General features: G+C 43.4%; 2 protein-coding genes across 7 annotated transcripts in view; both read left to right on the top strand.

The window, feature by feature from the left end:
* LOC112140035 (paired box protein Pax-7) overlaps positions 1-14,052 on the top strand; it is a 629,290-nt gene that overhangs the window by 585,119 nt on the left and 30,119 nt on the right. The gene's annotated exons all lie outside the window — the stretch shown is intronic.
* LOC112140019 (protein-serine O-palmitoleoyltransferase porcupine) lies at positions 439-12,582 on the top strand. 2 transcript variants are annotated; one of them, XM_024262918.2, is made up of 13 exons: positions 439-577; positions 800-936; positions 3,654-3,846; positions 4,542-4,585; positions 5,503-5,684; positions 5,756-5,886; positions 7,113-7,238; positions 7,318-7,418; positions 8,609-8,685; positions 10,054-10,117; positions 10,566-10,651; positions 11,426-11,536; positions 12,123-12,582. In XM_024262918.2, exons 2-13 carry the CDS (start codon positions 801-803, stop codon positions 12,222-12,224), a joined length of 1,353 nt encoding a protein of 450 aa, XP_024118686.1. In that variant the 5' UTR covers positions 439-577; position 800; the 3' UTR covers positions 12,225-12,582. The 2 variants fall into 2 exon arrangements, with proteins under 2 accessions (XP_024118686.1, XP_036068884.1); XM_036212991.1 differs by lacking the exon at positions 439-577 and adding an exon at positions 585-657.

The following is a 14,052-nucleotide window of genomic DNA, read 5'->3' as shown; positions in this document are numbered from 1 at the left end:
GAGTTATCCAGCCGTACAGATCTGATCCAGATTCCAGCTCAAACCAGCAAAACAAAGACGTTCATGGATCTGTTTGTCTGGATGTGCCTCGAATGGAGCAGGGAGACTTTGGCCCGCTGATTGTAGCACCTACATCCCTACTACAGACTTTTTCAGTGATCATTTTTTCATCTCCTCCTAATTTACATTTTTAATAAATAAATACTCAGAAATGCAGTGTCATCACCCTTCTCTTTAGACAGAAGTCTGTTGTTTTTCAGGCAAATTTTAAAGAGACAACTGGGACACAAGGTGGCGCTAAAACCCCACAGAAATTTGCTGTCGTTTAGGAAAAGTTTGGTTCTTTCCATCTAAGGTCTGACGCTAGGGATCGAATTTGGAGCTGGTTTCTGCCTCTGGAACGTTGATTTAGTTGTATCTGTTCTTCTGTGGTGGCTCTGAGATTCCTGAGGAACATGGAACAGTTACTCGTCTCCGTCTGTAGGGGGCAGCGTGGCGCGTAGATACGGCAGAGAAGAAGAAAAGCGCGAAGGGGAAACGCTGCAGCTGCTCTGTTGTCTCTGCTCCTCCAGCTCAGGTTGGTTCTCATCTAAACTCCAATCAGGACAGAAGCTGCTGGCCGTCCACGTGAGCCACTGACGTCAGAGCTGTTTGCGCGTGCGCAGAGTTTGTTTTGGGTTGTTTCGATGTAGCATTGTACTACAGTCTGCAGCTCAGCCTCACGACCGCATCCTCGTGATGCTGCTCTGAGAGGCTTTTACTTTGAAGGAGAGGAACCACAGTCACCTTTGTCTTGCAGGATGGAGCTGTCCAGCCGGCTGCAGGTGTGGCGGCAGCTGGCCCAGACCTGCGGCCTCAGCAGCATCGAGCAGAGCCTGCAGCAGCTGTGGATGCTGCTGCTCCTCTGCCTCCTGTGCAGGATGAGCTTCAGACTGGGTCAGCATCACCGGTGTCCTGATCGGGACTGTCCACTTCCGGTTATCGTCTTTAAACAGCTGTGGAGCCTTCACGGAGCAGGACTCTGTAACCTTCAACATTTACTCTGAATACTTCGACATTTACTCTGAATACTTCGACATTTACTCTGTATACTTCAACATTTACTCTGAATACTTCGACATTTACTCTGAATACTTCAACATTTACTCTGAATATCTTAACATTTACTCTGAATACTTCAGCATTTACTCTGAATACTTCGACATTTACTCTGAATATCTTAACATTTACTCTGAATACTTCAACATTTATTGTATAAACATCAACATTTACTCTGAATACTTTGACATTTACTCTGAATACTTCAACATTTACTCTGAATACTTCAACATTTACTCGGTATATTTTGACATTTACTCTGTAACCTTCAACGTTTACTGTATAACCATCAATATTTACTCTGAATACTTCAACATTTACTCTGAATACTTCAACATTTACTCTGAATACTTCAGCATTTACTCTGAATACTTCGACATGTACTCTTAATACTTCAACATTTACTCTGAATACTTCAACATTTACTCTGTACCTTCAACATTTACTCTGAATATTTCGACATTTACTCTGAATACTTCAAAATTTACTCTGAATACTTCAGCATTTACTCTGAATACTTCGACATTTACTCTGAATACTTCAGCATTTACTCTAAATACTTCAACATTTACTCTGAATACTTCGACATTTACTCTGAATACTTCAACATTTACTCTTAATATCTTAACATTTACACTGAATACTTCAACATTTATTGTATAACCATCAACATTTACTCTGAATACTTTGACATTTACTCTGAATACTTCAACATTTACTCTGAATACTTCGACATTTACTCTGAATACTTCAGCATTTACTCTGAATACTTCAACATTTACTCTTAATATCTTAACATTTACTCTGAATACTTCAACATTTATTGTATAACCATCAACATTTGCTCTGAATACTTTGACATTTACTCTGAATACTTCAACATTTATTGTATAACCATCAACATTTACTCTAAATACTTCGACATTTACTCTGAATACTTTGACATTTACTCTGAATACTTCAACATTTACTCTTAATACCTTAACATTTACTCTGAATACTTCAGCATTTACTCTGAATACTTCAACATTTACTCTGAATACTTCGACATTTACTCTGAATACTTCAACATTTACTCTGAATACTTCAACATTTACTCTGAATACTTCAACATTTACTCGGTATATTTCGACATTTACTCTGTAACCTTCAACATTTACTGTATAACCATGAATATTTACTCTGAATACTTCAACATTTACTCAGTAACCATTAATATTTACTCTGAATACTTCTACATTTACTCTGAATACTTCAACATTTACTCCGAATACTTCTACATTTACTCTACATAAATCAACTATTAGGTTTTTGCATAAATACAACACAAGCTTTAGGAGCAAATTAAGTTTTTCTCAAACTATTAAATAGTTTATAACTTTTTACAGGAATTCCTTTCAAAATAAAAGTTTTACATGATCAGTTCCACAAATGTGCAGTATAATTTCAGCAGTAATCATAAAAAAACAGTTTATTTTGACCAATTCTATTGAATTTCTGTTAAAACTTCATGGATATATTTTATAAAAATGAAATCAGTTATTTAAACAACCCTCTCTGTATTTTTGAACGTTAAGACGTGTTTAACACACTTGAATATGTTCCATAATAGAAATCCAGTGTGCTTTAAGTATGAATTCTGGTTTCACTTACTAACCTCCAAGGATTTTCTGTGACTAACCGAAAACAAAAATCTGTCAAAATGTTTCGACTTTGTTTAACTCCAAAGCCAAACCACCTGATGGAGTGTTGGAGCATTGTGGGTACTGTAGTCAGGAGCCTCACAGAGTGATGGACGTTTCCTCACCTGTTTGTGAGTGAGTTGAATAAAGTTTGAGCTACTTTTATTTACTTTTTTTCTTTTACTTTGCAACTTACTATAACCATAGAGCCACAGTAGAGAAGTAACAGCTCTGGAGCTGCAGGTTGCAGACTGTTCTAAATAATAACTCTCAATAAAATTGTATGTTTTTTATAAGTGTTATAACTGTTCTTTTTAACTCCTGAAACTAAAAATAAATAAATGTAAATACATGGAGCTGATGAATATGTTTGTTAAGGAAAGATATGCTGTGATTGTCCAAACAGAAGAGCTTTTAATCTGGAGGGACGTCTGTCTGGTAGCATCACTGCATTCAGAAGAGAAGAAATGGATCACTCATTTATGTAAAGATGTGATGGTGCTTATTCTGCTTAATTACCAAGCTGGCTTCAAAACCTGCAGAGGACATTTTTAATGAAGCTACTTCATTCTATGAATGCCGAGTGCTGATTGGCTGTAGAAACGTGTATCCAGGTCTTGGTATCACTACCAAAATACTCAGTGACTATTAGGATTTTACCCAAACTGATAGAAACTTGATTTATTTTCAAATATTTATCCAAATAATTGTTTTAAAAACCAGATTGTGATAGATTCACTGTCTGAAGAGGAAGTAAAAACCAACTTGATTTGAATCCTTTTTTGTTTGGGGATGATGTGGAGTCGTCATGAAGACAAACTTGTGTGGTTGACTGAGGCGGAGCTGAGCAGACGCTGCTGTTTGTTTCTGCAGGACTCGTGCAGACGGCGAAGCATGGCGTGTCTGCGCTGACGGGGATGTTGGGCCTCTTCCTGTTCTTCCAGCTGCACATGCTGTGGGTGCTGTCGCTCAGCGGGCTCTGCTACGTCGTCCTGCTGGTTAGCAGGCACTGCGGCAGCCGAGGACTCGTTCTGTCTGCTGTCATCCTCATCTACCTTCTGCTGGGGTAAGGCAGAAACTATCGTATGGGGCAGCAGGGAGCTTCTGCAGGACGCTTTTCAATGACTTCTCTAAAAATCTTTTCTCCAAACGAGCTGTGTCATTTCCTCCATGAAACTCAGAGCCACACATTTCCACGGGAAAACTCCTGGATAGTGTAAATAAAGCCAAAACAAAGCAGTCTCTCCGTCCATGGTTCTTGACTGGAGAACGCTTGTAGAACGAGGAGTTTAGTTCACGAGTGAGGGAAGCTCAGAGACAGATCGCTGCAGGATCCTCATAGGCCAGGGGTAGGGAACCCTGGTCCTCCAGAGCCGCCTTCCTGCATGTTTTCCAATATACCTGCTCTGGCATGTTCTTATTGGCTGGACACACCTGAACCAGGTAATCAGTCATGAGTAGGGACTCATGACTGATTACCTGGTTCGTTTGTCCGTTCATTTGTTCGTTTGTCCGTCCGTTCGTTCATCTGGACTCCATAAGACGGCGCTCTGAACGTTATGTTTTATCTTGACTGGAGTCTGTGCAGACATGAGATCCTGTCCACCTTCGTCATGGGAGGGGTCACACATCGATGGTACGGGTCATCTGGACCCTAAGTGAGCACGAGGGTTAAAGAATATGTTGTTGTTGACCTGGACCTGGGGTCAATGACTTGACTTCCTTTGATCAGAAAGTCATGTTTCTTACCTTTCCTTTCAGAGAGTTGCATTTGATCGATGCAGTGACCTGGCACAAGATTAGAGGTAAGAAATGCTGAATTTGTCTGTTTTTTCAGTGTTTTGATCTGGGGGTCACAGCGAACATCTGTAGAGTTCACAGTTCACTGTCCCACATAGAATATGTGTTTAATGAAAGTTGTATGACGCTGTGAGCTCCATGGCTGGCTTAGAGTAAAATGACTAGACTTCTTCTTCATGGTCGTTTCACCTCAGATATTATTCTCTGCAGAACAGCTGGACTTTAAAGACGCTCATCAGAGTCACTTCTTCAGTATCACTCCTGGAAAGCTACGTTTGCTAAAGCTGTAGAGATTATTCATTGCATTTCAATCAAAATGGTATCTGGACCATTACTAATAATGTTTATTAACCAGGTATGTTAACTGAGAAGCAGTTCAAACTTTCAGAGAACTCAACCAAATGACAGCATGAAGGAGTGTAAGAAAAACTGAACAATAACAGTTTAAAAACACAGACTGGATTTAAATATACTGTATTAATTACAAAATTACACACAGTAAGTGTTATCTGGAGGATAGTTAAAAACTTGTGCAGTGTTCTCGAATAGTGGCTTGAAAGGAGTCCTGAAAACACTAAAGAATGTTCCACACTGGGTGTTAAATGTGACCAGGAATGTACCTGGAACAGACTCGGTTCTCTCGTCTGGAGTCCTGCTAGATCCTGAAAGTTAAAATGTTCCTGAGCAGCTTATGAACTCTCTGAGCGGCATCAGCTCCACTTTCCCTGTCTGTCTCTCTGTCTCTGTCTGTCTCTCTGTTTCTCTCTCTCTGTCTGTCTGTCTGTCTCTGTATGACTGTCTCTCTCTCTGACTGTCTCTCTCTCTCTCTCTCTCTGTCTGTCTGCATCTGTCTCTCTCTCTTTCTCTCTCTGTCTCACTGTCTGTCTGACCGTCTCTCTCTCTGTCTCTCTGTCTGTCTCAGGCTCTCAGATGGTCGTGGCCATGAAGGCCATCTCTCTGGCCTTTGACCTGGACAGGGGGGCGGTGGGCAGCCTTCCCTCCCCAGCCCAGTTTCTGGGCTATCTCCTGTTCGTGGGCACGGCTGTGTTCGGCCCGTGGATCAGCTTCTCCACCTACAGGAGGGCAGTCGCCGGTGCTCAGCTGGTGAGTGCGGGCCGGCCTCCGTGCGGTGAGGTTCCCGGGTCTCGGTGACGATGCAGACATCTGTTTTTCAGAGCTGGTCGTGGCTGCTAAGCTCCGCCCTCAGCCTCGTGAAGAGCCACATTTGTCTGCTGGTGTGCACCTGCATCGCCCCCTACCTGTTCCCTCTGTTTGTCCCCATATATGGAAACGCGCTCACGCAAAGGTCAGTCAGTCTGTTGTTACGCACTTTGAAGAGTCGCCGCCGTAACAATACTGCATCTCTTTCTCTCTGGTTTTGCTTCGAAGATGCAGATAAAACGGTAAGTTGTATGTTGGTTACAGCTGAGTCATCTGTCAGGTCACCACAAATAATCGTGTTTCTTTCAGCCTAAATGAAAGTTTGAGGAATGTAGCGGCATGAAAAACCTGCTTTTAAAATCATTTATGCAAGAAAACTATTTTAGTTTTTCACATAAATCATCACTGGGAGCTAAAGGACAAAACAAAGCTGAAAAGAATAGAATAGAATAGAATAGAAATGCGAGTGACTGTTAGTGAGAGTCCAGAGGAGAACCTCTGAAGGACTGAGGAACATTCTTTTCACCATTCTACTCTAAACCAAAAACAACCGTTGGATCCCCTCTCTAAAGGAATTGTTGACATGTAAATGCTGTTTTTGTTCGTCGTTAGAAGAATCTCAGCCCAGTTCTCATTAACTAGATCAGCGATCTGCAATCTTTTATACTGAAAGAGCCATTTGGACCATTTCCTTGTTGACAAATCTCCACTTTTGCATTCGGTGGAACATTGTTGCATTTGAGATCATTCGTGTATAAAATACATCTTACTCATGTTGTCTACAGTTCAGTTATAACAGTTCTGTGCTTTTCCATACATATGAAGAGAGAGAAAAATCCATTTGACTTTTTACTGCAGCAGATTTAGTTCCTTTCAAAATAAAATCGGTGTTAAATAAGACCCTCCTGCTGCAGCAGAGCTGCTCCTTCATCCTGATTTTCTTCTCCTAGTGAACAATATTGGTGTACGATCCATCGTTTTCAGTCTGTTTGAAGTTCAGTAAGATAATATTATTCTCTGACCTAACTGCTCTCACTGTAGTTTAAACCTTTTACAAACATTTTTGTTCAGTTATTTGACATGTTAAATGTCTAAACTTTAATGAGGAGATTTATAAACCTGTTATTTATTTGAATTCTCAGTGGAGGAATAACAGAACGACTGGATGTCCCAGAATGAATAAACTGATGTTGTTTTTCCCGGATGGTAAATGAAGTTTAGACCTTCGCTCTCCGGAGTGCAGGACTGTCTTCTTGTTTTTCCTGATCGACGTTGTCCAGCAGAGGACAGATGAACCGTCTGTGCTGTGACCTTCCTAACCTGGAAGGTGAGAGCGGCTGCATCAGGAAGCTGTCGTCTGCCTGCTTGCAGGTGGCTGCGTGCGTACGAGAACGCCGTGTCCTTCCACTTCAGTAACTACTACGTGGCTCACCTCAGCGAAGGCACCAGCATGTTGGCCGGAGCGTGCTTCACGGAGGAGAAGGAGCACGTCTGCTGGTAAAGGCCGGCGCGTCGGTGATGGGCCGTCATGTTTGTGAAGCGGCGTGTTGGATGTGGTCGTGCTCGCTCTCTGCAGGGACATGAGCGTGGTGAAGCCTCTGCAGGTGGAAATGCCGCGTTCAATGGTGTTGGTGGTGACGTCCTGGAACATCCCGATGTCCCGATGGCTGAAGACCTGTGAGTGACAGCTGAGGGCCACATGGACACTCGGCATCTCCTAAAGGGAACCGGCTCCCAGTTCTAAACAGAAACAAACTGTAGCCTACAACACGACATTTGATCCATCTGTATTCAGAAACAGATCCAAGGATCAGAAGCTCATTGAAGTCTTGCTGGAGACGTTAAACATTTTTATCTCTGAATAAAACATGTTTTTGAAAGTCTTAGTTTATATTCTGATCAAACTGAAAGAGTTTGTCAGTTTGATGAATGGAAACAGTAGAAGAGCTGTAGAGGTCAGAGGTCAGCTTTACAGACGGTTTAGATCAGGGATCTGCAGCCACATGAGACTCTGTCTCCACTCTATTGTGACTCCGAGGTTTGAGAAAAATAACGTTTTCAGTTTTAAAAGTAACTGTAACATTTAATGGTAAACTAAGTCAACTTTATTCATCTCATTCACAGTTGAAGACATGAGAACACATGAATCATTGAAGCTCCTAACAGCCATTTTTCTACTGCAGTTCAATCATTTGTACTTTACCAATGTCATACCAACACATTTACTCTGATTTTTAAGTTCCATTTACCACGAAAATCCCTTTAAGGTCAGTGAGCACAACCACACACCAAACGCTACATTTCCTGTTTTTGAACAAATTCAGGGACTTTAATTGGCTCTGATTTCATCTTTGTTGGTTTATGAATTTCTGGCTAAAATACACCAAAAACTGAACAATACGTAAACAAAACAGTTTTTTTCCTCATTGCTGACATGATGCTATCTATGACCACATTTGATGCACTGAGATCATCCTATGTAGTACAAAATGTCTTTTATTTTGAAAGGAAGCTGTGCAGAGCTCTGCCAGAGATCATAAGCTATTTCTTTTTTTAAAGCTATTTTCTCTTCATGTTTGTGTCTTATTTAGACCAAAACACACAGGAGTTCATTGATATTTATCACATTAGTAGCAAACACACAACTCATGTCGTATCCGTCTGAAGGGTGAGTGAAGACTTTCCTGTCGGGTTGTGATCAGTGAGGAATCGACCTGAAGGCTGCAGACCATCATCAATGGTTTTAAATAGAAAACATTTAGATATAACATTTAAATATCCAAGACAATAGTGTTTGTGTGACCTCAGAGATCAGGTCACTAACTGAGAAGGTCTGGATGTTCGTGTCACCTCTGCTCTCTCCTCAGATGTCTTCAAGAACGCCATGAAAGTGGGAACATTTCCCGCCATCCTGGTGACCTACACAGCCAGCGCTCTGTTGCATGTGAGGAACATTGTGAAGCACACGGCTCTGCAGCTGAACTGTTTCCGGGGAAAAGCCTTCACTTCAGGAACGTTAGCGAGTTCCAGCGCTAAAGAAGTAGCTGGAGGGTTTAGAGTTAGCGTGGTTCAGTGACGAGCGTCTCATGTGATGGTCTGGAGTGATCAGCTTCACAGATGTCACAAACATTGATGCTTTTACCCGTGATCCCTTCAGGAAACACGTCATCACCTTCTGACCCTCCACCTCACTTTGAGACGTTGTCGTCTCCCCAACTCGTCGTTTTGTGACGTGCTGGCTGTTCCCGTTAAATCGAGGGTCCTCAACCTCTGGGTCACAACCAGAACCGGTCCAGTGGCCTACAGCGACGCAGTACCCAAACCCGGTACCTGTACCCTTAGCCAGCGCCGGACGCGGTATCATACGCAGTACCAGAGATGGTACAGAGCGCAGACCGGAAAACAACAACTTGGGAACAGCCAAAACGTCAAAAGTGACGCGAGCGTCCTCAACCAAAGGGTGACGACCCGGAGAGGAGAATGCGTCGTCTTTAAGAGATTCTGACATGTTCTCTGAAGTTTTGCTCATTTCAAAGAACAAAGGGCTGACAGAGACAACAATGACAGAACCTCTAATGATCTTCTCTTTGGAGTCCGTCACACGTATCGATGGATCTCCGTGACTCACAGACGTCTTTAGCTGTCAGCAGCTTTTCTGCTCCACTTCTCGTGGACGATCTCCTCCACCTGCCTCAGGTGTGATAGCTCCATGTTTCTGCTCCATCCAGACGCGTCCAACAGGATTTAGATCAGGATTTATGAACCTCTGAGTAATCCTGCACTGTCTCTGATCCCTTTAGCTTTTTTGAGTCTTGGATCTGATTAAAGATCAAGCTTTCTGAGGCCGAGCATGAGGATCCAAAATGCCTCGATTGTTCTGAAATTTCATCAAACCCGTTCCAGATTTGAGACACTCTGCGTCACAGACAACAGAGCAGCCCAGACCATGATGAGGCCTCCTCACCTTCCCACTCACAGTGGTGTCTCCTGCTGAAGCACATGAGGCTGTAATCAGTTACCACTCAGTTATCTTCTCTGACTGCTGCGGTCAAACATTGAACCTGAATTCCTCCTCCTCTACATGTGGCGAGAGATGGAAATATAGTGTCTTTAAATTCAGACACCCCAACCCTCAAATGCCCCCACAGCTCAGGGGTAGGGGGAGAATTTGGATTTGTCCGTGGAGTCAAACATCGATTCTCAGCTTCTTCATCTACCGGATGTGGTGTAGTGACGTGTCAGGATTCTGAAGCTCGTCTTGCAATGACTGAATGTGGTGCAGACAGAAACATGTCCTCTCTGGTCTCTTCAGGGTCTGAGCTTCCACCTGGGAGCTGTCCTGCTGTCGCTGGGGTTCATCACCTACGTGGAGCACGGTAATCCTCACTGGGAGGTGAAAGTTACAGCAGAAGCAGCTTTATCTGTACTCTGATCTGCTGGTTAGAGTGTAACATCCGGTGTTTTGATTCAGTCTGAAAGCCGTTTTCCAGCAGGTTCCTGGTCTGCAGTAGATGCGACTCAGACTAGAATCAGACATGAAACATGACGAGACAGAAAGAACCTGCAGGATAAAAACCTGATTCTCTCTTTTACTGGGATGACAAACACGTTTTATTTGTATTTGTTTCCAGAGAAGCTGCAGTAGTTATACATGGGAGTGCGTCTAAAGGGGGCGGGACTTGCGCGTGCATGCACACAAAGGGGGCCATGTTTTACTACTATCTGCATTTCTAGTAGCAGTTTGCACTGATAGATTTTTGCTGCATCCATAGGAACCAACGACATAAAGGTTAACCTATATCTGTATGTTTGTCGGTTCATCAGTCCTGAGGAAGAGGCTGGCGTCCATCTTCAGCGCGTGCATCCTGTCCAGACCCTGCGCCTCGGACTGCAGCCATCAACACAAGAAGGTGCCACAACACAAACTAACTCGACACAAGTTTTGTTCAGTGGAAACATGTTTGCAGATCTGCATCTGGAACTGATGGAACATGAGAAGCAAATCAGGAGCTTCAAGTCTCGCTCTGATCATCTTTTCTCCCACCTGTGGTCCGGCGTATTTTCTACATCACCACTTCAATCTTTTGAAACATGTTTTCATCAGCTCCTGATTGAACAAAAAAATGCAGTTTTGAGTTTAGTTTTCTTTATATGTCAGAAAAATGCTCTAACATAAAACAGCCAAAACACATCAGAGTTAGCCTAAAACCTCTTGATATCGGAGCTCTTGAAGGATTATCCTTTTTCATTTGTTTGACCTTTGAAAGCAGAATTAACTACTGTAACCAAAACGTGATCATGGGAACGCCACGTCTTAAGAGATTTAAAGCCCACGATGAAACCAGCATTCTCAGGTGAAAACGTGACAGAATTGAGTCTGTTCGAGTCTCTAGTCCAGTGTTCCTCACTCCAGGTCCTCCAGAGCCCCCACCCGGCCTGTTTTCCATCTCTTTGTGTACTGCTTGCTGCTGATTACCTGGACCAGGTGTGTTCATTCAATCAGAATGTGGAGACACCTGACTGAACGAATCAGCAGCTAGCAGGACTTGGAGATCTAGAAAGCAGGCAGGGTGGGGTCTCTCGAGGACTTGGAGTGAGGAACACTGCAGACTGTGAGGCTGTCAGCAGACTTGACTGTCTGTCTTCACACAGTTTTAAGACGTCTGTCTTCTCTCCTTTCACAGAATTATTGGGTGTTGTTGTTGAACCTGCTCTTCAGCTTTCTAACCATCTTCCATCTCACCTACTTGGGTTCCATGTTTGATCCTGGCACTGATGAGCAGGAAGTGGAGGAGGTAAACTGAAGCCGTAAACTTCAGATCAGGCTCAGACCTTCTGAAGATGTAAGAATGTAAGAGGAGAGGATTCACTGCTGAGGTTCTCGTTCACACAAACCAACTCTTTGATGCACGGCTAGTTTGTTCAAGAACCATAAATTGAAGCAAAGTTTTGTTTTGTTCCAACTTATATTTAGATCTAAAGTGTAAATCTTTGACTATTTTTATGAGCAATTTAAATGCAAATCCCCATAGTTTTACCTGAAGTGTCTTTTATAATTCTTTAGTGAATTTGTGCTCTAAGAGTTTCCTTTAAAGTGGAGTTATTCTTCTTATTTTGTGACTTAGAAGTTGAGTTTTCAGCCAGTTCTGCCTCAGAAGACCAGAGTCTCTGTGGTAAAGTGGAGTCAGAAACACGGCAGACAAACACGTGATGTTATAGACGTGGTTATGAAGACATCTTCCTCGACCTCGTCTCTGTACCAGCTCTTCTCATTCCTATTTGACAGGATTAGCAGCACTTAGAACTCATCTGCTGTTTGACCAGGTTTACCCAAAGCAGAGCTGGTGAATCTAAGGCTGAGTGTGTCTCTGCTGTCTGAAGGGCTATGCAGCCGTTCACACCATCCAGAGGTGGTCCGAGCTGAACTGGGCCAGTCACTGGATCCTCTTTGCTTGCTGGATCTTCTACCGTTTGATTCTGTGACTGAGTCACAGCGTCTGGGAAAGAAAACGCCTGTCGGGGCGCGCCCGGACGATCATCTCTGACATCGGAAGACGGTTTGGCGAGAAGAGCCAAAGCTGACGGCGCTCAGGTGGACGTGAAGCAGTGGAGACGCTCCTGTGATCCGGTTGTAGGCGGACATAAAGAACAAAGGAGAGACGATCCATCGTCTGCACGAACACTTTGACTTTTGTCATATGATGTTATTTTTATACTGCAGTTTAGTTGTATGTTGTCTACAGAAATGTCTGGAAGTATTTTAGCTGAACTTTATAAGAGTCCAGACTGTTACATTTGTTATTGGAACCAGTTCTGCATTAAATATTTGTGCTGACAGAAACTGAGTCCTGATTGTGGTTTTGAGCTGAATTCTTCATCTCCTGATTTTATCCATCAGGAAAACGATGAGGAACAAAACTGGACGATGAATTAAACAAAATCTGGTCTGGATGTGAGATTCACAGTTTGACTGAGATGGCTTCAATGTGAGCAGTGAAACTTTCAGCTGATTATTGGTCTTTACTCCTCCAGAACCTTGACTCTTTATTTTCTCTTCCTAAAAGCAAAGACTTGTGTTTGTGAAACTGAAGGACGTCTGTGTGCATCCAGGAGTTCAGCTGCTCTGAGCAGCAGACACTGATGAATCATGGGGGTTTGCTGAGTAAAGAGTCATCTGCATACATCTGTGATGCGACTTGTCCAGAGGGAAGACGAACAGGCAGAACAACAGAGGTTCAAGACTGGAATCCAGTCAGGACATGGAGGCTCTCGGAACTATGATCACCAATAAAAAAGGAAGTTCCAACCCCTGCCTTCAAAATAAAAGCTGTCCCTAGAATGAGCTGGAACTAATAATACCACCTACTTCTCCTGTGTGTCTAGAAGGGTTCTAGTCTATGATCTCTGACCCTTTTTGTCCTTCTACAGATGCTGTAGGGATTCTGTGCTGGACTGCTCCCTGTGGCTCTCATGTTAGCAGTTTTTCTGCTCGAAATCAGACGTTCCAGAAACGTCTGTTCATCTGTTTGTTTCCTGATTTGTTGCTACAGTTCCTGACCTACCTTGTTCATCCTATAATAAATCCCTTTGTGTCTTGGAGTGGCTGTGGTGCAGAGGTAGAGCGGTCGACCTCTGACTGGAGCACTGCAGGTACTGCATGTGGATCCTGGTGGCTATAGGTTGGCACCAGTGTTTGGCAGAAGTGTGTGACTGTGACTGCCTTAAAACAAGGTAGAAAAGCGCTATATAAGTATACCTTAGAGACCATGCAGCGTCTATATCCTCCTCCTTCCTGACCGATCACAGCAGACAGTCGTCCGGATAAAGTCTGGCTGTCCTGGAGGATTCTTCCTAATCTTGCAGTTAGACGCGACGTCTCCTCCACACTGATCCCTGTTGTTTACTCAGTACAGGAATTACAAACATCCTGAGATGTCTGTTTATCAGCTGTTATTATACAGTCAAGCCTCTTGGTCTTCATTCATTCATCCATCCATCTTCCTGACCGCTTCTTCCCTTTCGGGGTCGCGGGGGTGCCGGAGCCTATCCCGGCTACTGAAGGGCGAAGGCGGGGTACACCCTGGACAGGTCGCCAGTCTGTCACAGGGCCTCAATCACACACATTCACTCTCACATTCACACCTAGGGGCAATTTAGAGTCATCAATGAACCTATGAAGCATGTTTTTGGACGGTGGGAGGAAGCCGGAGTCCCCGGTGAAAACCCACGCATGCACGGGGAGAACATGCAAACTCCACACAGAAAGGTCCCAGCCGGGATTCGAACCGGGGCCTTCTCGCTGTGAGGCAAG

Source organism: Oryzias melastigma, linkage group LG7, assembly GCF_002922805.2.
Source record: "Oryzias melastigma strain HK-1 linkage group LG7, ASM292280v2, whole genome shotgun sequence".
Taxonomy (NCBI): Eukaryota; Metazoa; Chordata; class Actinopteri; order Beloniformes; family Adrianichthyidae; genus Oryzias; species Oryzias melastigma.
This window is presented reverse-complemented; position numbering and strand designations above follow the sequence as displayed.